This window comes from Etheostoma cragini, chromosome 21, assembly GCF_013103735.1.
Source record: "Etheostoma cragini isolate CJK2018 chromosome 21, CSU_Ecrag_1.0, whole genome shotgun sequence".
NCBI classification, from domain to species: Eukaryota; Metazoa; Chordata; class Actinopteri; order Perciformes; family Percidae; genus Etheostoma; species Etheostoma cragini.
The window spans coordinates 15424252-15435254 of NC_048427.1; the positions used below are offsets into that span (position 1 = coordinate 15424252).

An 11003-nucleotide genomic window follows, 5' to 3' on the forward strand; every position below is an offset into this window, starting at 1 on the left:
AGACTGAGGTTGGGTGTAAGCGATGTGGCCACACCAGGCTGGGTGTGGCTCTGGGTGTGGTTTTGCTCTGAATTTATCACCCAAATCATCCTCATATTGTTCAGAAGGGGATGTTGAACAAAAGACAAAGAGTGAGAATGTGTGGAAACATGGACGTTCTAAGCCACACAGCGAGATGAGTGGCAGGGTTACAAACCGCTCAGCCTTTAACCATAGCATTTCTGTTTATCTTTAGCCATAACCACTGGGCTGCTCTCTGTGTACACTTCCCTGGCACCATAACCCTCATATATAACTGGCCTCCACACCTATTACAGAGCACCACATTTTGAAATATTGTCAGGACTTGTGAGCAAAAAGTAGAAATATATTGGTAAAAATATGTTCTAATTATGTCTTTGGAATTTGATTCTAACTTCTTTTTGAGGATTCTGTGGTGTCAAGATCTAGACAAATGCAACATTCTAAGCTCTATGCTGGTTAAAAGCAATACATTTTGTACCTGCAGTTTTTCTGAGTCTCTCAGAGCTCCTGAGATTCTGCCTCCTATGCTCTTTCACAGAGACCAAAGATGTGTGGTGTCTGTATTGCATAGCCTCAGAGCTCAATTGGCTTTCCACTCTTTAACATGCCCACACATTATTAGCACATAGTCAGAAAGCTATTCTACTAACAAAGGGAATGTCAGCAGCTTTGAGACTGACATTTATCCTTCTGGCCACTACTACCTGTAAATAATCTTAATTTTTCCTCCTTTATTGCAGATCCCGGAGGAGTTAAAGGGGTGGTTTTGATTTTTTGAAGTTTGAGGTACTTCTCCATTGTCCCACTGCAGTTTGTGAAATGGTCAACAGGGACATAATTTTCATGTTTATTGCATGGTGGTCACAACAAAATGGGAAGGTGACCATTTCACAAACTGCCTTGAGATTGGGCTGCAGCTGCCTGCTCTGGGGGTCAACAACGACGCCGGGATGTGGTCCGCGGTCTCTGGGGGGCGCAACAACGGGGAAATGAAACGCCACCCACTGGCAACAACAACGGAACTGTTGTGGTTAGGAAAAGAAAAACAGGGAAAGAAACCTTCTCATACAGGAGATGGAGACAACAACGGGATGGTTGTGGTTAGGAGAAGAAGACCGCGGAAAGGAACTGCCACATGCAGGACGCGATCTCCTGTCTCCGGGGTGAAAGTCCCGTCTTGGTTGACATCCGCCACCCTCCTTACGGAAATTTTTAAAGGCTTTTCATTACTGCTATCATAATTGTGCTGTTGTCACAAAAGATGTTTCCCATTAAAAAACATTAGTTTAAAATTTGTGTTCCCACCACGAAAACCCCTCGAGAAAATCGTGACTCTGCACACGAATCAATAGATTAAATAATGTCCCCATTTCACAAACTGCCATGAGACTGGGCTGTGAGTGTTTGCATGGCTCCAGTTTGGTGAAGCGGGCAGGAAGCTGAGTAAATTATTGCTGTGGAAGGGGCCAGCACAGAGAGCAGCAAAGGGTCTTTTAGCCACCTAAAAAATCAATCTTTCCGACAGGGAACGGAAGCTGTTAGTACCCAATGGTACAAATACCTCTCTTAGATAAAATGTTTGAATTCATTGTCCGGTTAGCAACCAAGGCTAGCTGGCTTGCTAACATTTAACAACTACAGCTAGCTTGGTTGCTAACCGGACAATGAAGCTCTAGTTGTTGACTGTTAGCAAGCCAGCAGGCTTAGAGAGCATGTTTTCAGCTGCTCAAGCACAGACCATGCCAAGACGCATTGCAGAACAAAATCTTTTCATAGAAATGGAACTTGTTTAGCACGCCATGTTGAAAATGCAACCATTAGTGGGTTTATTTCTCAATAATTGTGCTTTTTTAAAACATGTCACTGGGGATAAACCATGCTTGGAATGCTAACTAGTCCTCAGAATCCACAGTGTTTAAAATCCTTTTTAAAATATTAATGCTTAGGATGATTAAAATTTTATATTAGTATGGTTTGGTTGTGCTAAAACAGACCAGCGGCTGCTGAAGTTGTGACTGTTGACTTAGCATTACTTATTGATTGCTACTGGCTGTGATGGCCCTCACCAGTCAGTCACCAGGGGCGGTATTAACTCTGCCTCTCCAAGAATTATAGAAGAAAGCACTAACAGTTATTGCAATCTTAAAGAATGTGTAGAATTTGAATTGTTCTTTGGCTAATATGCAAGGTAAAACACTACTGTAAGAAGACAGGTTAAGCGATTCACACATTTTGCTCATTAAAACTCTCTCTCCCTAATAAGTAACAGTCCAGTGACTCTCTTCTCACATTCTTCAATTGGAACCAAATGACATGATGCTCGTTAAGGGAGGTGTGGAGAGACAAGAAGACAGATGTTCTCCCATGAGCTCTGTCTGTCTGTCTGTCTGACTGTCTCTCTGTCTGTCGGTCTGTCTCTCTGTCTGTCTGTATTTTTTTTTCTCTCTCTCTATCTCTCTCTCTCTAAACCCCTCTCTGCCCACATCTACCCTACCGTACTACTCTGTCACTGACAATTAGCACATGCCCATGACCTCATCCACTAATGGTTATGAGGGGAGCTGACAGGACAGCAGACTGCGGCGTATGCAATATGGATGGAGTCTGTCTGCCTGTCTGTATGTGTTTCTGTCCTTTTGTCTGATTAGAGTTATAAGCATCTTTCAGAAGATGAGCTGCTCAGAAGGCATAATAAAATTAATTGGGAACCTAATAATTGAGGTGTATAGTTTCAAAGGACTGATGTCAAATTCAGTCTAGCTTCTTCTCCACTACAGCTTCTAGCCACACTATTATATTAAATCAAATGAAATATCTCATTGTTTTTTGTTTTTAATTAGGGGTTTCCCTACATATTGTAAGATGATTAAAACTACCACAACAGTTTGGACTGTCAAAAACTACAGCTCCCTTATTCATGATATCCACCTGCTTGACTCTTATGTTACCTTTTTAACCTTTTTAGCTGTAATTCTCTCTAATGAGCATCAGGGTTTGGCTCTTATTCTCCATGCTCATAGTCTGTCAAGCTTGTAAGATTTAACCTGCAACTGTGGGAAATGGTGTTTGTTAAAGACCATTCAAAACAAAAATTTTGAACAAACAAAATATAAGATCTTTTTCATTTTTTATGTGATCAATGTCTAGAATTATTGGAGAAACTGCATGAGATAATGTTGAGCAAGGTTGTGTTTCAAGGCTGGAATTTAAAGCTGCTCCAATAATATTTTTTGGGATCAATTTACAGATATGCAAATATATAATTTACATTAGTTGGATATCTTTAAACAATGCAGTGGAATCATCTGATTGTCTTACATTAAGGTCCTATACTTTGAAAAGTAACATTCTTTTGTGTTTTTTTATTTAAAGCAGGTTGAGGTGATATATAAATACTATGAAAGTATCAAAACGCTCAATCCACAGAGAAATGCACACAGCCCGTACTCAGAAAAATAGCCTTTAAGCGAGCTGTCAGGACTTCTGTACGGTTGTAATTTTACACCTATATTGGTAAAAAGTGCAGCTATACAGTCATTCCCCGGCTGCAATGACAATGCAGAGTCTCAGAGAGCGGAGAAGAGGAAGACCCAAAAACGCTGACAAATCTGAGAAGACTGGACTTTTTTCTAGACGGGGAACGCAGCGTTTCAGACAGAAGGTGAATAAAATTATATTCAGACAGATTGTATGAGGAAAAATAAAGTTTTTTTTTTAACATTGTAAGCATGCTCTAGTAGAAACCCAAAATACAAGTATGAACCTGAAAATATAAATATGTAATATGTCCCCTTTAATTACTTTGGCTTTTTTTGTTTACTTTAAATGATCTCCTTATAATTAAACAAGTCCAAGGGGCTTCTGTTTCAGCCAACAAAGGATCCAGGGCGATGCAATCTAAATCCGTTCTATTTGTGGCATCGTTACTTTGCCTCCGCAGCAATTCAGCCTGCCTGTGTGTGATTGGGTGATTGACGTATAGAGAGAGTGAGGGGATGGAAAGACTGATGACAAGGCTTAGGAAAAAAGCAGGGAGAAACAAAAAGACCGCACCTTTATTAATGTGTGCATGTGTGTGAAATTATTCTCAATAGCACTGAGCCCAAAGTGAATTAGACTGTTCATGTGTGACAGACCTCCAACTTTAGTTGCATAGTAGTAAACCAAGTGCTTATCAGCCGTAGAAAACTACCCTAAAAATAAATAGAAAACTTAATTACAATCATAGCTTTTATTTCTGGTGACCATTTTTGTTACCATTATCCATTTCACAACCCTGCTTTTAGCCAAATGCCTTTGGACTGTTGGTTTTAATTCCCAATAGCTTTGATTGAGCAGCATTATTTTCCAGTTTTAAGTGGTTGCCAATCCATGTAAGGGTTAATATATCATACTATACACTAGTAGGCTTCTGATGTCTTTACCTCATGTTTTACTGTAACATTGCTCAGTCTCACTACAGTACTGTATAAGGCTCAGTCAATACCCGGCTGCTTTTCTTTTAATGACTCAATCTGCTGAGATCTTTGTCCAGTCTACTCAGCATATTTCCACTCAGCAACATGGTAAAAACTGGAGGACACAAGCCTCTGAGGTTATCCCATGTTTTCAGATTGTATTGAGTGTTTGTGTGGACATGCTGAGGACACTGACAATGGGGTGAGAAAGAATTGATCTTAATGTGGTAGTAAGATAGAGAGGAATAAACACAAGGCTGATGCATTGGCCTTCATCCTCATGCAACCCTTTGCGTTTCCAGACAACTGAACTGTATTATCAGTTCAAGGTAAAAGTAGTTTTTAATTGACACACGTCCACAATTCAGCGGTAGGCACACATTGTGAAACAATTCTAGTTTTAAACTTGTGGTCAATGTTGTGAATTAGGAAAAGATCGCGGTTTGGGTTACAAGCATGTTTGTTATGAAACTTGGATGTTAGTTCAGTAGCCTACATTACGTTAAAATAAGTCAACGTTGACGTTGTAGTTTCACATAGGACACGAACAGCGGTCACCTGGGGGAAAGTCCTGTGTTTGTTTGACCCATATATCTGCCCCAAACTACTCCCTACATGGACTTTGATTAAAAACATAATGATATGTCAAAAACACACGTGATTCGTGACAAAATATGTTTCCCTTGTGAATGCAATTGTGAATGCAGTCATTTTTAGGGGACAGACAAAAACTATACATGAATGAAATGAAACATCATATCCCCTATGTGTCAATGGTGGATGAATTCAAGGGTTTCAAAAGCCTATATTGTGCAATTCATTTACATTTAAACATGAAAATAACCCAAAAGTGGATTTGTGTTTATTTAAAGGACAACAGTGATATTACAAGATATTACAATTTCTTGTTTATGATCCTTTGAATAAATGACACTCTTTAAACGTTGCCTTCACATTGTTGTAAAGTTAATGTACGTCATTTCACAGTGACAGTAACAGTGAAGATGCATATAATGTGCAGAAAATCAGCGCTGCCCCTTTTCAAGAGCTTTCAAATAAACAGAAGATGCATAATAATGTATTGACAGACTTCTTTTACTATAATTAAATATCACACATTTAAATAAGTTATAGCTTGTGTTCCCAAATCGGGAATGGAAAAGTGCTGGTTGAATGAAGTGTTGGTATTTGTGGCTTCTGGTAGTCTTTGCTGCCCTCTAACCCAAAAAGATTGTCAACACAGGCAGTACTGTACATCATTATTACATTTTCCTTTGTTATTTTTCATGCCTTAAAATCTGCCAAATGTACAGTATACATATGGGTTTTTATTACATTTGTGTAATTGTAAGATCGAATGTCAACTCCACACAGCTCTGAGACACTTTCAAGGTGGTTTTCTTACTTTTGGCCAAAAGTGTGATAGCTGCTTGAAATTTGATTCATGCTGCTATTTTAGTTTTGAACTGTGTCCTACCATTAATGTGAAATTCACAAAATGTGAAACCATCTTAGGTTTCTGTCATTCAAGAGGACCACTGGATATTAACCTAATTTATTTAACCCTTGTGTTGTCTTCCCGTCAACCAGGAAAACAAAAAAGTTCACTTTTTCATTTTTGTCACTTTTTCAATGTTGTGGGTGCTTTTTTGATGTTTTTTCCAAAGTTATTTGATATTTTCAATGTTGACATTTTCAGCGCTTATTTTGAAGGCCCATGTTTTGTGATAAAATAAAACTGAAAACAGGTGCAAATTGACCCGAGGACAACATGAGGGTTAAACAACGTGACACTTTATTTTGAAGACCTTTAGAAGGTTGAGATGGGCTGTTGTTGGCCCAAAAGTCAGTCTGTAACTATATTAGTGCATCATGTACATCTAGTGGTTGATTAATGAGGCTGCTTACTGTATGTTTCAAACCACAGATGGTGCAACTTAAAACCACTTTACCACCAAGGGTACATTACAGTATGCTTGAATATACATTTTGGTCAAATTAAAAGAGTAATAAAGAATGAAAAGACATATTCTACGTGTGTTTTTTAAGTGAAACCCATCTCTACATCTCCCTGTCTTCCTGGGTCACCAAGTCGGACATACCCAGTAATGTCTCCTTTCTGTTTTCTACATCCTCCACCTTCTTCCTCTCAATTTGGCACTTATTCAGGCAGTCCTCACACAGGTCACTCTCCTGGACCAGATAAAACCTCTCTGCCATCATCAGGGACTCGTTGCTGGGTACCTCCTCTATGGCGAGTGGGTTCCTGTCCAGGTTCACACTCTCCAGGTTGCTCAGCTTCCGGAGGCAGCCAGGGACCCGAGTGAATCGGTTGTCAGAAAGGCCGATGTGGCGGAGCTCTTTTAATGCAGAGATGGAGGACGGAAGACTTTCCAGTCGGTTTATACCCAGGTTGAGCGTCTGGAGGCTCCTTAGCAGGCCAATCTCGCTGGGCAGGCTTGTCAGACGGTTGTTACACAGGTTCAAAACCCGCAGGCTCTGGAGACGTCCAATTGTTACAGGGAGCTGCTCCAGCTGGAAGAAAAAACAGTAACACATTCTGTAATACACGGTACGATACATAACAAATACAATGCCTTTCCTTTAAACATTTGACATGAAGTTAATTAGCTCTTCATAGGAAATAAATTCCCAACCTCGAACTCCCCAATCATAGTCTAACAGAATAAGCTATAAAAAGTTACAAAAATGTTGCGGTATAGCATGCTATAAAAGTCACAATTTAGAATGTAATAAAAGTCAAAGAACAGTATGTTATAAAAGGCATAAAAGGCATAGCATAGTGGGTTGAAAATATTCCAAAAAGTCATAGTATAGTATATTTAAAAAAGTCACAAAAAGTCATAGTATAGTATGTCAAATTTTTTTTTAAAGAATTAATAATATAGTATCTTAATACGGTGAAAAAATTAAAAAAGATTAATTGTATAGTGTCAAAAAATTATTAGTACAGTATGTCTAAAAAAGTTATAGTAAAGTACCTTGAAAAAAAGTTACAAAGTCATTGTTTGGCACATCATAGTATATGATGCATGAAAAAGCTTCTTCAGAGCCATACAATACATGAAACAGCTGTTCTGTATCAAACAGCAGTCAGTTAACAAAGGCACACAGTCAATAAACCAAAGATGCCTTTGGAAGCGTGTGTTCTAAAATGTGGAGTCATACCCACATAATTGCTGTGCAGATCCAAAACACGGATTCTGATGAAATTGTCAATGAAGTCCGGGACCTTTGTAATCAGGTTCCTGCTCAGGTCCAGTTCATCCATTTCACACAGCTTCTGGATGCACTTCGGCACCGTGACGACTTCCTTGAAACTGAGGTTCAGACGACGTATACCGTCCAGAGTCAACTCCACACAGTTCTGAGCCACTTTCAAGGTGATGGTCTTACTTTTAGCCTGTTTGATTTTCTTTCCCTTGGCCATTCTGCTGCAGGGAGTCACAGACCAGTGAAGGGGACTGTAGTTAACAGTGTTCAGGAATGAAAGATGATGTTACTCAACACAGTCCAGCCAGCTGAAACAGAAGACAAAGGGGAGTTTCACCTTTCATTATAACTCATTGTTCCATGGCAAAGCAAATTAACTTACACTTTGCTGGTGCTTTGTAGTTAAATGTAATTAGACTTTGTTATTGCATGTACAATACAACAACAATAGTATAGAGCTGCATTAACAATCATTTTATCATTGATGTCATATCTCTTGGTTATTTTCTCAACTTATCCATAAGTTGTTTGGTCTATAAAATGTCTGAAAGAAATTGTGACCAGTTTCCCAAATCCCATTATGATGTCCTCAAATGTCTTGTTTTTTTCCACAACTCAAACATATTCAGTTTATTGTCACAAAGTAGTGAAGAAACTAGAAAATGTTCACATTTAAGAAGTGGGAATCAGAAAATATTGAAATTTCTTTTCTGTAAAACAGACTCAAACCGGTTGATCAAAATAGTTGCAGATCAATTCAATAGTTTACAACGGCTCTAAGAAGATTGACTGAATTGACTGGAACTAAATAAAAGTGGTGTTCCTACTGTATCAAAAGAAAAAGAAAAAAGGTGTTTCAGAATAAAAGTTAAAGTCAATGGTTGTGGTTGTGTTAGTTAGTTGGTTAGTTCTTGCAAATCATTTTTGAAGAAACTCTTTGATTTCTTACCAGCACTACTGAGTCAGCGTCCTGAGCTCCAGCCCGCTGAGTAACATGAAAAAGAAAAAAGGGCCTGACGTTTATTTCTCCAGCCTGAGAATTTCACTTTGCGTTAAGACACTGCCACAAGAGATTTGTAAAAAAAACTCTACAGATCGAAGTCCAACAAAGAAAAGGCTTGTTGTGCAGTAGCTGTCCGTCAACAGACTCACTTTGCCAGACATGGGTTTGTTTCCTCTTGTTTCCGGGCAACTGCTTTTTTCTCTCAGTTGACTTTATGGCTTTATGGCTGTAACCATGCAGCTTAAGCAGGACCTTTTTTCTTTCGGTCTGTGTATTTGGGACATGAGACTTAGACTTAGACTTAGACTTCTCTTTATTTTTCAAATTTTTAAGACATTTTTAAAAGCTCACATTGACTTTGAGTAATAGATGCTAGCAACAATTACCATGGTTTTTTTTTTTAAATCTGTTACCGTGATCTTTTAAAAATGTTCCAGTCCACGTGATAAGCAGGTAAACGCAGTATACCCACTATAAGGGCTCCAGGATTTTCCTTATCTCGTAACTGGTTGCCTTGGTTCCAGGCTTAAAACTCTTTACATAAGCAGTTTTTTAAATGTCAATAAACAAATTGCATTGGGAAAAACACTTTGAGAACTGGAGCCTTTAAAAACGTAGGCAGTCACTGTTGAGCTCCATATGATACAGTCAGACAGTTACCTCTCTCTTTCTCTCTCTCTCAAACACTTACTCACACACACGCGCACACACACACACACACACACACACACACACACACACACACACACACACACACACACACTTCTGTAAGCAGTAAGTATGATGTATCACATACTTTAGAGACACCTCACACAATGCTCTGTATAGTTTTCATTACCACTCACTGTGAATGCCAGTCAGGTACAGTACCCCCAACCAACCAGTAGGCTGTGCTGTCTTTGTACATATCCCAGTCAAAGGCCACGTCTCTCTACCTTGAAGTCAGTACGGTACAGTACCCAGTCAGACATTCCTGAGACACTGCAAGATGAAGCATCTCATCAGCAAAATGTCTTACTGTTGTTTAGGCAAATTATAACATGTGATTTTTGCGATTTAGTGCTGGGAGTCATGTAACCAGGCCCTGGTAATATTCTGTTTAATTCTTATTCAGATTACACTGTTCATGTGAACCTGAGTGTTTACTAGGAAGTGGTATCAGGTGCATGATGTCAAGATAAACAGACACAGACAACACAGACACGATAGAGGCTTTAGAGATGCAGAGTGCTTTTACAAATAACCCCATTATCACTGTACTCCCAAACATTGTGAATGCCAAACAGAGAACAGAAAATGAAAGGCAGAATGAACTATTAACATGGTGTGGTTCAATGGTCTGCATGCCTTTTTTTCATGGGATACACTGACCTACACTGTGACACGGTACAGAAGAGGAAAAGCACAGGTGTTAATACTAAAATAATTTACAGCAGCTGGGGGCTCATGTGTACTGACAAAGCATGTCAAAGGCTTTTTTTTTAGGATGTGCAGGAGAAGCTTTACCACGCACGGCAGCTGTATTCGCATGACATTGCGCAAGGATCACAGGATCACATATGTAGTTTGTATGTGTGTGGAAGCACCAGACACACAAAGTAACACCCCAAATCCCAGAAAAAAATAGATTTTTCCATGATATGGGCAGTAATGCAAGCTTACCAACCCAATCAGCATCCGGTAAGGAATAGGGCTTAATCAATCAGTTGTCAACTGTTAAATTCTCTGATTCCAGCTTCCTAAATGTGAACATTTCCTGGTTTCTTCACTCCTCAATGACAGTGAACTGTACATCTTTGAGTTGGGACAAAACAAGAGGACGTATTGATTATTCGAGAGCCCTAGTTGGGAGCTACTGGCAGCTACGGGCGTGGTTTACGTGTGGACAGCCGCCACTGTTCGTTCAAAAACACAATGGCGGACGTGATAGACATCCAATCACAATGCCCTTTCCCAAACAGTTTCCAATGACCATTTCTCATCAGGTTAGCAAAGGCTCCTGCTTACTACTTACTTACTTACTACTGTGTGTTTTTGTTGTGTTTTTAAAGTTAAGGTACAGAAAAGCGTCTTTAAAACTCTGCATGACACTACATTTTTTCAGATCCATAAGCTGTTCTAAGTCGCTGGTCGTCTGTGTGACATCCTCACCTCGCTCTCTCTCTTTCATTCGGTGTCTGTCAGTTGCATATATTATTGGTCTTCTTCTTGTTATGGTTTGGGGTTTTTGTTGGGGTATTTTTCCTGTTTGGCCTTCCCTGGGTTTTTGTCCCGGCTTTGTCCCT

At 39.4% G+C, this 11003-nt stretch overlaps 1 protein-coding gene across 1 annotated transcript; it reads right to left on the reverse strand.

The window, feature by feature from the left end:
* Window positions 1–6202: 6202 nt before the first annotated feature.
* Window positions 6203–8920, reverse strand: lrrc18b (leucine rich repeat containing 18b). The gene is made up of 3 exons (XM_034860153.1): window positions 8665–8920; window positions 7675–8023; window positions 6203–7016 (listed from the first exon to the last, which is right to left on the reverse strand). Exons 2-3 carry the CDS (start codon window positions 7930–7932, stop codon window positions 6543–6545), a joined length of 732 nt encoding a protein of 243 aa, XP_034716044.1. The 5' UTR covers window positions 7933–8023; window positions 8665–8920; the 3' UTR covers window positions 6203–6542.
* Window positions 8921–11003: the final 2083 nt, after the last annotated feature.

Excerpts from the sequence above, each read along its gene's own strand:
- lrrc18b (XM_034860153.1), bottom strand. The coding sequence starts at position 7,932 with ATGGCCAAGGGAAAGAAAATCAAACAGGCTAAAAGTAAGACCATCACC. Across the intron at positions 7,017-7,674 it reads TGGATCTGCACAGCAATTAT|CTGGAGCAGCTCCCTGTAAC; the intron begins GTGGGTATGACT and ends TTTTTCTTCCAG.